The following is a 16,677-nucleotide window of genomic DNA, read 5'->3' on the forward strand; positions in this document are numbered from 1 at the left end:
TTCATGTCTATGAATCTTGAAATCGAGATGATCAATTTGAGTGTTTTCCAGCAAAAGGACAGCCTTCACTAATTGGTTTTTTAGCAGCACATTATCCCTATTGAGACCTCATATAAACTTTTTCCTTGATGGGTTGCGCTGCAAGATTTGATCAAATACCAAGCACGTCTGTGTCCTGTGACTGAGACTAGAGAGTGGAGAGTGGAGATAGGTTGTTTTCAAGTTTCAAATGTATATGCATGTAAGAGATAGGTTACTTTGATATGTGCATTCCTGTAAGGTACATCTTGTCCATGGTACACGACACAGCTTGTCCATCGAGGTACCCTATGCTCACCATGTTGGTGTTTTCGATCTGGATACAGAATTATCAATCTTATGACGTGCATTCTCCCACTTGGGGATACGGAATTGTCAATTTTGGTCGGTACGGTGGGTGGTTGATCTAGCGTTGCGGACTTTGCCGAATACCATTCTTTTATTAATCTTTTTTTACGAAATTTTTAGCGAGCCGATCTGGATTGGTACAATTAGTGGGCAATCCAAAACCCAATTAAGGGCTCTAGACACATTGGACAACAAGAAGCAAAACGATTTTTTTGTGAATTATACACAGAATTTTCAACTTTACACAGTAAGCAGCAATCTTAAAAATTGAGGCCTTTCCGATGTATGCAGGGGTGAAATTCTCTCAATCATGCTACATCTTTGCTAATAATGCCCAGTTTTATCGAAGACATGAAAGGTTATATCCATGAGAGAAGAGGGTCCTGAATTTATTTACAAGGCAAAAAGGTTAGTTCATTTGATTTGGTGAATGAGATGAAGATATGCAGGATTCCGAAGATTGGTGGAATGTTATGGGATATCTTTGGAGGAGCTATTTTATGGGAGATGTGGCTAGAAAGAAAACGAAGGACTTTTAATGGAGCGTCTGTGGAATTGGCAGAATTAAAAAACAAAATCATGTTTCGAACTTGGAGCTGGTTTAGAGTGACGAAGGAGGGTTGGGGAGTCTCTAAGAGTGATGTTAAGTACAATACTGATCATTTGGTATCTCTTAGATTCATTAAGGTAAGACTACAATGTATTTGGGTTTCGTCAATTTTAGGATGCTTAAAACTTAATTTTGATGGCTCCTCACCTGGCAATCCAGGGAAAGCAGGGGTGGGTGGCATACTTAGAGATAGTGAAGGTTATTTTTTTGCCATGTTGCGCCGTGTGGAGAGGTTACAACCAATCAAGCGGAAATGACAGCATTGTTGCAAGATGTGATGATTTGGAAGGAGAAAGGTTTGGAAAAGCGTTGATCTTAGAAGGGGACTCTATCAATGTTATCAATTGATGCATCTGTGTGTGTCTAGACCTCCTTGGCATCCACGTTCCTATGGCTGAAAATTATATAGATCGCTCTTCGAGCAACAATTTTAGCTTCAATCATGTATACGGAGACGTGCGGACGACTAGGTTAAGAAAGGAGCTTATCTAGACTCGTTGGTTGTATCCTTTCATTTATTTTTACTTATTATTGTAATAGTTATGCTGATTTAATAATATTCAGTGTCCTTGTCAAAAAAAAAAAAAAAAAAATGTAAGAGAATGGGCAGGAGGAATAGAAATGAAATATTGGCAATAAGAGAGGGGTTCTAAGCGTACATGAGTTTTTTACCGTACAATAATAAAAGAGGCAACGGGCTGGGCCTGCCTGGGCGGTTGCTAAACCCTGGTTAGCCTTGGCCGGAGGAAAAAAAAAAAAAAAAAAGAGACCAAATTTGCCCCCTCTAGGGCTAGCCCGACCGAGGGTGCCAGGGCTTGACAAGAGAGGAAGGAGAGGGAGAAGAAAGGGGAAGAGAGAGAGGGGCATTTAAGGCATGAAAGTGCAGTGTCCAAATAAGAGACGAGTGAGTCCAGGCTAGCAAGGGGAGGCATGATTGAAGGTGGGCCCGCCCTTGTCCTGGCATCCACATGCGCTCGAAACCCCAAGCAACTCTCCCAACTCCTCTTTCTTTTTTTAAATTCCAAAAAAAACACTCGGAAATTAAAATTCACACTCCTTAAAAAACAAATAAATCGAAAAAATAAAAACCTCTCCTTCCTCCTCTTCTTCTCTCCACAACAAACAGAAACTCTTCTCACTCTTCACTCTTCTTCTTCTTCCTCCTCCTCTTTCTCTCTCTTCTTCGTAATGAACCCATTTCGGCTTGGAGCCGAGGCGCAATTACTGTTGGGGCTCCTGCGATAAATGCGAATTCAGAGCGTAAGCTTCTCTCTCTGCACTTTCCATTTTTGTGCTTTCGGTTTTTTCAAGGCAGGTTTTTTCTTCCTTCTTTTATCCGTTTGTTCTGGTTTTCATTTCAGCGATCTCTTGGTGAGAGTGACCGTCTCGTTTTTTTCCCTTCGGCTTGGCTTGAGGGGTCGGCTCTAAAGCTTTCATCTTTGGCTTTGCGGTTTTGCTCATGAAGAGGCTAGTAAGTACGTTCTTTTATTTTCGGTTTTATTAAGTTCATTTTTCTGATATTTTTGTGGAATCGTGAATTATGGTTTTTCTGATATTTTTTTTTTTTTGTTTAAATGGATTACTTTTCAATGTTTTTCCGATTGTTTGATGGGCTACGTGGAGCTAACATATCAGAAATCGGCAAAATTCTTTATTTTGGGACTGATTCAGGGATATTTTCAGTTTTTAATTGACTATTTCCTTTCTTAGCAGCCGTGGAGCTTGCTTGTTTAGTGATGTTGGTTTTCTTTTTTTATCTTTAATTATGGGATCTCTGGTGTGATATTTCTTTCTTTCTTCCTAGAACCGAACAATTTTTTTTTCACATTTCGAAAATTTGTAAATATGGGTTTTTGCATTTTTCTTGTAATTTTTAATGTTTTTTTCCTTTTCAGTAATCTTACATGTCAAATGCATTAGGATGAGTGAATCAAATATAGTCCAGTTGTTTAAATTCTTTTTAACAGTATGTTAATGTACCTAGTAGTGAGAATTTTTGAGTTTTGGCTATGAGATCCATTTCTAATAATTTCCTCTGTCTCTCAGCTATTTTTCTCTTTTTTTTCCTTCTCCAAAATGCTTAAATTCCAATGCCTTGGTTTCTTTAAGAGCCTTTTCAAATTTTCAGTCTTCAGATTTCTGTAGTTTTCTGTTTGGATTTTATACTCTTTCTGAGTTATTCGTTCTGTACATATTCACAGCTATTCTTCTACAATTTTTGTCAAAGATGCGAAACATCTCTCTTCCCTCTGTACCCACCTTGGCTCTGTAAATTTCATTGTCAACTATCTCTTGCCAATGCTCCAATTTAAACCAATTTCAGTCCTCTCTCTGCAACTCTTGGGCGCGGGTTCCCCGTTTTTTTACTGCACCTAACAGATTGGCCTTTCTTCGAAAAACAAAATCACCTGGTTTTCCTTTTTCCTTTTCTCTTGTGCCAAATCAATGGCCTTTCTTCCAAAAACAAAATCACCTAGTTTTCCTTTTTCCTTCTCTTGTGCCAAATCAAAGCACCAAATAGTCTTCCTACCATGAATGAACCAATATTCTATCATTCACACTCTTCATATTGACCCTGTTAAAAAAGTTCTCTTACTATAAACGACGTCAAGTTATAGCAATAACCACCTTATTCTATGTCGGCCGACTTCCAAATTTGTATTTATATAAATGATGAATTTGGTAATCAGAATTTGAAGAATCAATTAATAATAAAAGTAGTATTTGGTTAATTTTTGTTTGTGAATTTCCTTTTCGTAACACATGTTCGTTTGCCTGTTTCTATTACCAGGAACTGTTGATAATTTTGGTTCTTCTGAGCATTGCTGCAAATGCCATTGGAGATGGGGATGGTGGGGCCAGGAGAGAGAGAGACGAAAAAACAAACTTAATACAAGAAGAGAGAGGGGGTTGTCAAGATAACAGGGTGTTACGGCCAAGGCCTCACAGTGTCTCGATTTTAGAGTTTGGAGCTGTTGGTGATGGCCTCACATTGAACACTCTTGCCTTCCAAAATGCCATATTCTACCTAAGGTCTTTTGCCGACAAGGGGGGAGCCCAGCTCTATGTACCTGCAGGGAAATGGCTAACTGGAAGCTTCAACCTGACCAGTCATCTCACTCTCTTCTTGGATAGAGATGCTGTTATACTTGGTTCACAGGTCTCATTTCTCTCTCTCTCTCTCTCTCTCTCTCTCTCTCTCTCTCTCTCTTGTGGTCCTCTTTTGTTTAGCCCATGTTGTTAAACTATCTGGGAATTATTTACTATAGGAAGTAAGTGATTTTTCATTTAGAGTATGGTTTGTTTGGTAGTGGATCAAGGCCCTTATCTTGCTGGTGGTGATTGTGATGGGTATAATTTATATAGGCTGCCTAATTACTGCCCTTTTTCTCTTTGCTTTTTTGTTTTTTCTTTTGTTCTTTTTTGGGACTGGCATTGCGGTGTTTGGCCTTGTTTGAAGTTGATTGTCAATTTGTCTTAAATTTTTCTTTCGTAGTTAATAAATCAGAGGGATACAAATGATCAAGAAAATCAAAAAGTTCAATTAAAAGATTTGCTTCTTTTTTTTATTTGAATGTAGGGGAGATTTCTTTCTTGTATCTGAATATCTTTTTTCCCACACTTTTGGTTCTTAAGTTCATTTACTATCTCTAATCTCCTTTGTGATGAGAGAGGTAGGAGGGTGAATATCCAAGGGATGATTCAGAGTAAAAGAGGTCCAAGTTCTTGAAGCAGGAACCTGCAAAATCAGCACATGAAGTATTATTCCTCTTATTTGCATAAACCCCAATAATTTTTACACTTGGAAAAGATTCAACCAACCCAATTCCATTTTGCTTGTTTTTGCCAGCTGTCGGTGGTTCTATGCAATAATTTGGGTAGAGGTGTAGGGTTTAGTTGTTGGAAATTGGCCTTTTGGATTAGTGGTTAGAGCTTATGGGACACAGTAAATCCCATCATACCCACCCAAAAAATAAAAAACAAGAAAAGGTTGTATCTTGATTGTTCTTTGCAATTATTTGTACTCTACTTTCTAGAACAACATAAAGCAATGGTGGGGCCTGGCTAACCTCAGCTTACCCACTAAAGAAAAAGAAAGAAGAGGAAAATTAGATTAGTTTTCATTTGATTCTCTTTATATTGATTCTCTCTCATCTTGAATTGGCAGGATTCATCTCATTGGCCAGTTATTGACCCATTACCTTCATATGGTCGAGGTCTAGAGCTCCCCGGTGGGAGCCATGGGAGCCTGATTAACGGCCAGAAATTGACGGATGTCGTGATAACAGGTAAATGATTCTTCTCTCTAGTATTAATCTTGTTACTTTCTAATTATCAAAAGAAAAATCTTATAATCTCTTGTCCCTCAATGCTCATATTACTTTCTTCTTTTGTTGAAAAATTTATGAATTTCCATTTCGCACTCTTGATTATCGCAGGTGACAATGGAACTATTGATGGTCAGGGTTCGGTTTGGTGGGATTGGTTCAATTCTGGTTCCTTAAATTATAGTCGTCCTCACCTTGTTGAAATTACAAGCTCTGAAGATGTTGTGATTTCGAATTTAACATTCTTGAACGCTCCTGCCTGGAGCATTCATCCAGTTTATTGCAGGTATGTCAAATACCATAGAATCCCAAAAAAATTTGAGTGTCATTGAGGAAGTATCAGTTTTGTATTCATATTTATTGGCAAATTTTGCAGCAATGTACTAATTCAGAACATTGCAGTCCGAGCTGCTCCAAATTCTCATACAGATGGTATAGTCCCAGGTATGTATTTTCTTCTCTTATCTTTTGTAATTATGTGTTTGTGTGTTGTTGGTGTTGGTGTTGGTGTGGGTGTGGGGTGGGTTGTGTGTGTGTGTGTGTGCGAGAGAGAGAGAGAGAGTACTAAACTCCAAGAGACTATGGAAGGTCCTGAGATAGAAATACCACAGTCCAACGGACTATGTTAGAGGCCATGATCCGTGACCCTCAATGTTGATAGATGGTGATCGGGAGTGGGACTTCTTGTTGAGGTCCTGTTCTGCAAGGTCCAACTCTATCTTTCACCATCCATTTTCATCAAATAATCATGACTTTAATGGACCATGGTTTCATAGATGGAATCAGATTCAGCATTTTTCTGTGATTCCCGAGAAACAGAACGTCTTCTACTCATTCCAGAGAGAGAAACTCTGTAACATCTCCCAAGCCATACTGAGGCCGGGATCAAAATACTCTTAAAAAATTTGATCCTCGACAGATATTTAGAACACAATTTTGCGATCTCACAAACTCTCTCTTTCTGTAGATTCTTGCACAGGAGTTTGCATTGAGGACTCTGTCGTGAGCGTGGGAAATGACGCGATTGCTCTCAAGAGCGGGTGGGATGAATATGGAATTTCTTATGGTGCCTCCACTTCTGGGGTCCATGCCCGCCGCCTATTTCTCCATGCCCCAATGGGTTCTGCTCTAGCCCTCGGCACCGAGATGTCCGGGGGCATTTCGGACATCTTATTTGAACACCTCTCCATCTTCAACTCTCGCAAGGGCCTTAGTGTCGCAACAACAAAGGGAAGGGGTGGTTTCGTAAGAGATGTCCTTGTTTCCAACATAGAGATGGAAAATGTCGAAGTTGCCCTTCGGTTCGATGGGAACTGTGGGGCCCACCCGGATGACCGTTTCAATCCTGAGGCTTTTCCTGCTATTAGTCGAATTACGGTGAAAAATTTGGTGGGCCAGAAAATTGGGTTGGCAGGAAATTTGAGTGGAATCGAGGAGGCTCCTTTCACTGCGATATGTTTGTCAAATGTGTCTCTGTCTACCAATTCAGATAGGCCCTGGGCTTGTTCAAATGTGGTGGGCTATACTTTGGTTGTAGTCCCAGAGGCTTGCCAAGAGCTAGAGACCCAATACTCCAATTCTTCATCAGTTTGCTATTCCCTGTCTTCTTTTAATGGTGGTCATGCTGAGGCCCTGTGAGTGTGATGATGTGTCTTGTTTTCTCTCTCTGGGGATGGCATTACACTTGTTCATTTGTTTCAAACCTAGAGGCCCCAATCATCTCCTGTTGTTTCCTCTCTCCTCTCTGTAGAAAAGGCCTCTTGTACAAAATGCCATCACCATTGTTGCATTTAATCATCCAAGAGGTCCTGATCGTCTCTCTCTCTCTCTCTCACTCTTGTTTTATCTCTCTAGAAACCCCTTGTACCATGCTATCACAGTTCTACAATGGATCAAGAAGACCAGGTTGTTGGGTGGAATAATTCTTCTCCCTTCCTCTAATTCTTGAATAAATCCTCGGTTATTTGATTCCTTTCCCAATTCATACCTTCCTTCCTTGAATGCCAGCCCAGCAGGGGGGGGGGGGGCGCGTTGTTCTTATTGGTTGTTGGCTAGAGAGCTCTCACCAATGGGATGTCATGTGGTGGGACCTACTGGCCATTGTGGCACCATCTGGCAGGCACTTTGTACAGCCTCATTCTTGATTCTTGTGTAAGGAAAAATTTTGGTAGTGTTGGCCTTTCGAGGTAACATCTCCTTTCTTTATTGCTTTCTATTTCTTCATTTTCTTATATTTTTCGAATAATTTAGTCCACGTCACATGGGATTGATAGAGAGAGAGAGAGAAAAAAAAGGTTTTGTATCACTTTCTATGTTTTTTATTTTATTTTTATGTATCCCAGCTGGTTGCATATGATTGGAATAAAGGGGGTCTTTTCTTACACTTAGTCCTTTTGGCCTTATATGTGAAATCCATATAATATGCCTGCCTATCTTTATCTCTTATCTCTCTCCCTCTTCTTCTAATTTATTTATGCTTCTCTATCTACCATTGCGCTGCATTTAGATTCCTAGGTGAAAAGGTGAGGAAGACAAGAGCCCAATCCTTTCCTCAATAGATGCCTATATTGGGATGTCGCACGTGGATCTTTTATCACATACCATGTGAGGCCTCACAAAAGGGTGCGGTTTGTATAGAGCCGAGGCTCTAAACAATCAAAGTAAAATGTACCTTCAAATGGTGTGACAGCTTTAAAATATATTTTTATCTTTAATAAAAAATAGTGCAGTAAATCTATGAAATTTCTAGAACTTGAAATCTTTTTTTTTTTTTTTTATGTCCGTCCATCTTGATGATCAAAATATTTGAGCATAAAAAAACCCTCTTCTTGTGAAATTTTTGAGGCGGGCTCTAATTTGATTGTTTAGAGCCTTGGCCCAATATAAATTTTTTCCTATTTTTAATTCATGCAAATTACAAGACGTCAAACTTAAATAATCAAATATAGATGCAACTCTAAATATAGATACAATGTTCAAATATTAGGCCGGTTTAACTCGGAATTGGCAGGTCAAACCGGAACTGGGCACCTGTCGGGATCGGCAGTACATAACCAATCGATTTGGAGTCTAAACCAGCCAACTTAAAAAAAGAAAAAATAAATAAAATAATGGAGATCATGCCTCATGGGTTCATTTTGGATGTTTTTTTTTTTTTCAACGGGTTTTTAAAAAATCTGACAAGCCTCAATTTAGATCGTTTTTTTGTCAAAATTTGTGTGTTTGGAAGATAATCGCGTTCATCACACGATCATTGTTTTAATTTGGTCTATTACATAAAGACTTGCAGTCGATTTTGGGCGCTTTCCTATGAGTTTTGAAAATCAACAAATGATTTCTCCCTCGATTTATATTGTTTTTGTGTCAAATTTTGTTTAGTTTGAATTTGATTATCTTCAAACTTTGAAGATAATCAAGTTTGATTATACATATTCGTGGTCGATTTTGCTCGAAAATTTGTTCCTAAGAAGAAAAACGGTTGATAATGAGGTTGATTTCGATCAAATTAGGTGTTTTTTTTTTATCCCCATAGCTTCAGCTCTCAAATCAAACTGGAAGATCCATTTGTCATTTTGTTTTTTTTATATATGAATTTTTTGTTGCTTCAAAATGGAATGAATGTTAGGGTTCAGCCGTTTTTGTGAATTATATCTCAGTTCCGAATCAAATCTTTTGAAATTTGATTCAAATGTTCGTAATGAACCTAAATATCTTATTATGGCTCCAATTTAGTAGATCTAAACCAAGGTTTGAAAATTTGGTGATCAAAATCAGAATCACCAAGTTCAGATAAAGAATCGTCGAATCCAGTCCAGTTCCTGACGAAAAATGCCCGGACCCATCTGAGCAAAATCGGCTTGTTCTAAGCTGAGGAGCTTTAACAAGAGAGACTTTATATTTTTTTGGTATAAGGGTGGTGGGCCACACCCCTATAGTTTTAATTGTCAAGAAGGCTGCCGGTTTAATTAACCCCAACGATTTCATCGCACACGCGTCATCAGGGAGGGAGTTATGGCGTTTGATGCTTTTATAGAAGCTCTCACTCCTAATATTTGATATGGGACAAAATTTCCCATGTATTCACTGTGAATAAATGTCTATAACAGATTCAAATTGATACCAATTGGTTATTCATATTCAACGAATCACAATACTTTGTGAGCAATTTTACATACGAGACATTTTACAAACCTTTGGGAGCAATTTTATATACGAGGCATTTATAATAGCTGTTTATATAGTTTCTTTACTGTACTTCCATAGTTAATAATTTTATTTAAACTTAGCTATATTAATAATTAAAGCTATTTTATTTAAACTTAATAATTAAAGCTATTTTATTTAAACTTAGCTATATTTTCTTCATGCCATAGTTTAAACATAGTTAATCTACAACATAGTAATTTTAAGCCATAAGTAATTTTAAAAATTTACAATATCATTCTAAATTACCTAATTTCTAATTTTTTACACCGTACCTTATTTTCACCATATAGCTTTGATTTTATACCTTGTAGCTAGTTTCAAAGTTATATGGTGTAAAGGAAACTTTAGTAACGAAGGAAATTAAGACAATGCAACACCTATCTTATTTTTTCTTTTGGGTTTTTTTAACATTCAAAAGAAATTAAGACAATGCAAAAGAAAAAAAAAAAAACCCTAAAATATTCAATGGTCAACAGAGATCTAGACATAAAAAAGACGTCTCAATATCCACGTATTTTTGTAAAATAATGAGAGTATGTAATGCATCACCCCCAATTTATTTCAAAACTCAAAAAACACTATTTTAAGGGATTTTTTGAAATTTTGTTAGGCCAATCCGGTAGATTCTCCGATCCACCAATACGACCCGGTAGTTGGAGTGGCCTATCTGGTTCACTGGTCTGTTTTCGAAAACTTTTATCAAAACAGAAAAGATTGAGAATTTGTCTCACACTTCATTTATCTTTTAGTTTTGCATCTTTAATCTATAACATTGTAACACAACGAAGGAGACATAGCAGAGGACATGGACACCGACAATTAGGAGTATGCAGATGACGAAGATGAAGAAACAAATGGGATAATGGAAAATGAATTGGCAAAAGCCAATCGTGGGGGATTGAAAGGGCACGACATGGTACAGTACCTCATGTAGTGGTAGATGATTAACTGAGATTGGTTCGAGAGGAAGTTCAGACATTGAGGCATAACAACTACTCGACAGAGGTAGATAATTAATTGAGATTGGTTCGAGAGGAAGTTCAGACATTGAGACATAACATATACTTGGCAAGGGCGAGATGTAGTTGTAGCCGGTACTGTAAGCTGGTTGTTGAGGATGATAAAAATGTTAAAGTTGCCGATAGCCATAACACAGGCCAGGGTGGGGGAGAGCACGAAGGCTGGACAGGTCTAGGAGACTTTGGCCAAAGGGGTACCATGGGTAATATTTCTGATTAGCAAGGGGGCACAACTGCGGCATTGCAAACTCCACAAGAGATTGCTCATATTTTTGTCTAAATGAACCTTGATAGTAAGACACACGAGTACCTTGAGCCCCTTCGCCACTCTTATTATTACTCGCCAGTATTATTTGCATTTTTCAACTCCCTCCGTTGAAGTAATGTATGTCAAATTCTAAATTGTGTTCTATATCTCCCAAGCCTTATTCATATATGAATTTATATAAGAAGTTTTTTCAATTGTCATTTTTCATTAATTCTATTTTTTTTCAAGATAGGAGTGGCAATAGACCTAGGACCCGACGGGTAGACCCGACCTTGGGTTCATATATGGGTCCAATTTTTTGACTCGACAGGTTGGGTCTGGGTCCAAAACCTGGACCTGAACACTATTCAGTTATGGGTCCGGGTCTAGCTAGACCCTACCCATACCCGTACCTGTAAACCATTGGAGATAAAATACTTTACTTTAAGTCATATTCATATGGGTGTATTAAAGATCGTAAACAATAAAAACTCGTAGCCATCTTTAGCTATTAAAAGACAAATCATACGGCTTGAAATCTAATGGCAGGTGATTGTGACATTGTTATCAATAATATAGGTATATGATGGTTAAAAAAGGGCCAAAAACAAAAGAAGCTCATAGTCATAGGGTGGCAATGGACCCGACCAGACCCGGGACTTGACATGTAGACTCGGGACCCGGTGAGTACATGTATGAGTCCAATTTTGGATCCAACGGGTCAGGTTCGGGTCCAAAACATGGGCCTGAATACTGTTTGGATCCGGATCCAGCCAGACTTAACCCATACCTGACCCGTTGCCACCCCTATTTCAAGATAATTGTATATAATAACAAAATATATATTACCATCATCATCATCATTATTTTAGCTTTTTTCGAATTAATTGGGGTCAGCTACATGAATCTTGGTTCTTTATTCTGCTCTATTAAGGGTCATATCCTCAATGAGGCTATAATTCTCCATATCTTTTCGGATTACTTCTAACCATGTCCTTTTGGGTCTACCCATTGTCATTTTCAGTCCTTCCATTTAAACGAATTCGTATCTCTTAACAAGTGATGTACTTGGTCGGTGCCACATACGACCAGCCCACCTAAGTCTACTCTATCTCATTTTATCACTTATTGGTGCCACACCTAAATTATCTCGAATAGATTCATTGTGATTTCTATATCTTTTGTCTTGTAACTCATCCATCTCAATATCCTCTTCTCCGCTACAATCATTCTATGTATATATATTCTATCCCTTCTTGTCTTGGCACAAAATATATATAAAATCTCTATTTTTTTCTTATTTTTTGAATTTATGTTTTAGGGTTTTTTGGCCCATTTTAAACACAATTTTTTTACTTGACCGACTCGAGCTGGTTAACCAGCCCGGTTCCAAGTTACTCGGAATCAGCTGAAGACCGGTTGACCAGCCTTGTTCAATTTTTCCTACATTGCTATAGATAGTGTCAAAAGCCCTTCTAAAGATCAATTTTTCGCCCCGTTTATGAAATTTAATACCAAAAATGGTGCGAGTAGGTCAAATATTTTTTTAGAAAAACAGTAGTGCACGTAGATCTATAAATATTTGAAATTCTTGAAAATAGACTGTCAAGATAATGTGATCGAAGATATCCAATGCAATAATAAGTAGGAGGTTTTTCCACTCTCACAGCAACGGATTTTGAAATGTATCTTGCTTTTATAAGGTTGTGCCACATATAAACTTTTCACACAAAAAATAGCTTATTTTGCCCTATTTGGATATGGCCTCATACCCTAGTCCCTAACGACCAAATGAAAATGCTTTCATCTTTCACATGGCATGAGGCTTGAAAGTGGGGGTACACCAATACCACGTGCATATGTTACCATAGACTTTGACTTAAGATAAACCAAAGGGAACACACATGTCCACCAGGATGCTAACTAAATGAATGGTCAAGATGCACTGCATAATAGTAATATGAAAGAGACAACACCTCTCCCCCTTTATCTACAACACCTCTCTTCTCTATTCTCTCTCTAGAGTCTCTACATCACCTCTCTCTCTCTCTACAACACCGCTCTCTCTCTCTCTCGCTCTCTCTTTGTTTCTCTCTCAGAGCTTGTCCCCTTGCCATCTCTTTCCCCCACTGTCATTTTCTTGGAATACCGAAAATGTAGAAAGAAAAAATAAATTCATAGTTAAGGGGACCACATTTTTACAACTATATGCACATGCATGATCAATTCCATACCATACCTCTCATAACTCCAGGCCCCATTTCATGTGTTTCTTAAACCACATCTGACACACATAGAGAAACAAGAGAAAAACAAAACAAAATCTGACACCCCTAAGAGACAAACATCAATAATTAAACCCTTATATTGTTCCGGTCACCATCTCCTTAGACTATGTTTCAATAAAGGGTGTGGTTTGTATAGAGCCGAGACTCTAAATAATCAAAGTAAAGCGTACCTTCAAATTGTGTTGAGAAATATAGTTTCGCTACTGGAAATCTTTGTGATAGCCAAAAAATATATTTTCATATTCAATTATAAAATTTAAAGCTTCAAAAACAGTGTAGATCAAGCAGATCTATGGAAAACTTGAAAATATTTAAAATTGACGGTCCAAAGGTGCATAACAAGATGCACTATTTCTAAAACTTGAAATCCAATTTTTTCTCATATCTATGTATCTTGATGTCGAGATGATCAATTGGAGGATATTTGGACATCAAAATAACCTCTTCTAGTGAAAGTTTATAGATGGGCTCTAATTTGGTTGTTTAGAGCCTCAGCTCTATATAAAAAATTTCCTTCAATAAAACATAACCATAAATGGAAAAGCTTAGAGCAAGCGGTATGAAGGTGAAGACCAACCCTCACTGTTGACAATTAAAGTATCCTTCACTCAACAGTGTATGTGATTGGTATTGGATCTTATGACCACCATTAGTTATGACAAGTTAATGGTCGAATTAAGTGCATGATAGTTCCTTTGAATAGTGACAACCACCTAATAAATTTGCTCTAGTGAAATAGTATGTGTAACTAACAAAGTTGGATCTATTCACATCATGGATTCCATTAATGTTGTACAAACATGTGATATCAGGGTTGGACTGCCACCGAATTGGTGAATGGTATGAACTAGCCAAAACTGGTGTGCTCGTCGAATGAACTGGTTGGATCAAATTTTAAATTTATAAAAAAAGATGTGAATGATAGTTCGGAAATATAAAAAATATTATAAAATTGTTATCCAAATTTGTTTGATAAGTCGGAATGGCAAGATATTAACTTTAACTAATATTCAATTAAACTTAATTTTTATTTTGGGTCAGACCAATCAAGACATCAATGGGTTATTTGATCAGTTAAACTGTCAAGTTTTGTCTTGATCTGATATGCTCGATTTGCACCATTTTTAAAGCTCTAGTTATTTGATCAGTTAAACTGTCAAGATTTCCTTAATTATGAAATCTAGAGCTTTAAAAATGGTGCAAATCGAGCATATCTACAAATAGATAAGGATTTTGAAAATAGAAGGTCCAAATAAAGCGTAAGACGATGCACTGTTTTCATGACTTAAAATTTTTATTTATCTTTTTTTTCATGTCCACCATCTCAAGGTCCAAATGATCGATTATAGAGTTTTCCAGAAGTGGAACACCCTTTTCCGATGGATTTTTGAGGTACATTTTACTTCAATAGTATAAAGTTGACTCGTAACCGTCCTTGTTTTTTTGCTGTTTTAAATAGAAAAGGAGTTTGCACACGACCAAAAATCACGTTAGGTTTAGACGCCTCAAAAGCTCTCGCAAAACTTGGGTTGGCTCAAGTGTTTTCTTTTTTGAAGTTCAATGCTTCCATCATGCTACAAGAGTGAACCCTAGGGCGAAAAAGACACTTCGAAGAATCTCTTTTAGAATTTAAAATTTTGGCATATCAACTAATGATCACTAAATAATCATATTGAGAAAAATAACTTGAGTTTAGTTTTAAAAATTGAATGATCTCTGTTTCAATATTTTAAGAGCTTAAAGTCTTGCTGATTATTTTTTTCTTTAATAGTCACTAGGTTTGAGAGGTTTGAATCCCAATACTTGAGGTCCCAAAAATACCCAACGCGGCATAATGAAAAAATGCCTTTGCAGGAGCAAAAAATCTTTTCAGCTTGAAAGAGCCGAGAATATTTTTGGATGGGGTTGGGATCCACCCAAATTCGGATCTCGATTCAAAAAATTTACATGGGATCTAGATTTAGATTCAGATCCGATCAGATCCGGATCCAAAAACTATACATGAGATTCAGAGTCGTTCTTTCTAAAAGTTAAAAATAATTATATATTATATGTGTGGGTGCAGTTGGTACACGGATGCATCCGTAGCTGTAGAGGTAAGGTGCTCCTTCAAATTTTATGATGGTATATAATTTTGATGTCAAATGTTCTTAGGATTATCTCAAAATCTATTTTTATTTTTAATTATAAAATTTTTAATTTCAAAAATGGTTAAAATCAAGTAGATCTATAAACGTATGAAAATCTTGAAAATGGACGGTACAGATAATATGTTGTAAAATGCACTATTTTTTAGACTTAAAATCTTTTTATTTTTCATGGTCATACATCCAATGTCGAGTTGATCAATCAAAGGTCTACCTTTTCCGATGTCCGTAGTTCTACATTATAAGGTTACGTCCATATATAAACTTTTTCCTATATATATATATATATATATATATATATATATATATATATATAAAGAGAGAGAGAGAGAGAGAAATGATCCTATAGGACCCTCCCCCATCCATGTGTGTAAGATCTCAAAGGATCATCATTAAATTTAGGGCAGATCTATAGAAAAGTCAAGTCCCACCCATGTAATAACTTTTTTAGAGATCCGTGCCAACTTTCATGGTGATCTTTTGGGGTCTTACACACATGGGTGTGGGAGGATCCTATAGGATCATTACTCATATATATATATATATATATATATATATATATATATATATATATATAAGATGAGATTAGCCCACTAACTCATATGAACATATGTGTCCCACTTCCCAGATTGAATCTGGGCTTATCTGACGATCACGGATGTCCAGTAGTGTTTGAATTTTATTTTTTTCTACAAATCTAAATTACTTGAAATTTGAGGCGTATGTTCATAACAAATAGTTGAATCTTCAAAAAATATCAAAAAAATATTTTACATGAAATATATTGATTAAAATACCCTTGAAAAGTTTCGAGGGTTTTGGTTATTTTTTTACGAATAATTTTTTTAATATTTTTATTTGGTGCGCATTGATGAAAAGAACACACACTTAAAAATTTAAGTGATTTGTATTTATAGAAAAATAAATAAAATTCAAGTACTACTAGACATCCACGATCGTCAGATCGGCCCAGATTCAATCTAGACCGTTGGGCTCGTATGTTCATATGAGCTAGTGGGCTAATCCCATCTTTTTCCATATATATATATATATATATATATATATATATATATATATATATATATATATATATATATATATATATATATATAATGATCCTGTGAGCCAGTGGGCTCACAAGTAAAAATGAGCCCAACGGCCCAGATTGAATCTGCATCGATCTGAAGATCATGGATGCTCGATAGTATTTGAATTTTAATTTGTTTTCTACAAATCCAAATCACTTGAAATTTTAAGCGTGTGTTTATCAAAAAAAAAATTTACATGAAAAACTTTGACCAAAATACCCTCATAAAGTTTCGGAGGTATTTTGATCAATTTGTTTTTTGCGGTTATTTTTTTAATATTTTTATTAGGTGCAGCTTGATAAGAAGAACATACGTTTAAACTTTCACGTAATTTAGATTTGCAGAAAAAAAATTAAA

At 36.6% G+C, this 16,677-nt stretch overlaps 1 protein-coding gene and 1 long non-coding RNA gene across 4 annotated transcripts; both read left to right on the forward strand.

The window, feature by feature from the left end:
• The first annotated feature begins 811 nt into the window (after window positions 1-811).
• Window positions 812-1,684, forward strand: LOC148783378 (uncharacterized). The gene is made up of 2 exons (XR_016049762.1): window positions 812-1,074; window positions 1,157-1,684. It is a non-coding gene; the product is annotated as an uncharacterized LOC148783378 (long non-coding RNA).
• A 428-nt stretch (window positions 1,685-2,112) lies between these two features.
• On the forward strand, window positions 2,113-7,706 carry LOC18431324 (Pectin lyase-like superfamily protein). 3 transcript variants are annotated; one of them, XM_020665612.2, is made up of 7 exons: window positions 2,113-2,257; window positions 2,359-2,468; window positions 3,789-4,157; window positions 5,166-5,286; window positions 5,437-5,611; window positions 5,702-5,769; window positions 6,293-7,706. In XM_020665612.2, exons 2-7 carry the CDS (start codon window positions 2,457-2,459, stop codon window positions 6,961-6,963), a joined length of 1,416 nt encoding a protein of 471 aa, XP_020521271.1. In that variant the 5' UTR covers window positions 2,113-2,257; window positions 2,359-2,456; the 3' UTR covers window positions 6,964-7,706. The 3 variants fall into 3 exon arrangements, with proteins under 3 accessions (XP_020521271.1, XP_088714924.1, XP_088714923.1); XM_088858798.1 differs by having other exon boundaries at window positions 5,728-5,769; XM_088858797.1 differs by lacking the exons at window positions 2,113-2,257; window positions 2,359-2,468 and adding an exon at window positions 2,485-3,679.
• Window positions 7,707-16,677: the final 8,971 nt, after the last annotated feature.

This window comes from Amborella trichopoda, chromosome 2 (assembly GCF_054954075.1).
Source record: "Amborella trichopoda isolate Santa Cruz 75 chromosome 2, AtrichopodaSantaCruz75HAP2 v2.0, whole genome shotgun sequence".
Lineage (NCBI taxonomy): Eukaryota > Viridiplantae > Streptophyta > Magnoliopsida > Amborellales > Amborellaceae > Amborella > Amborella trichopoda.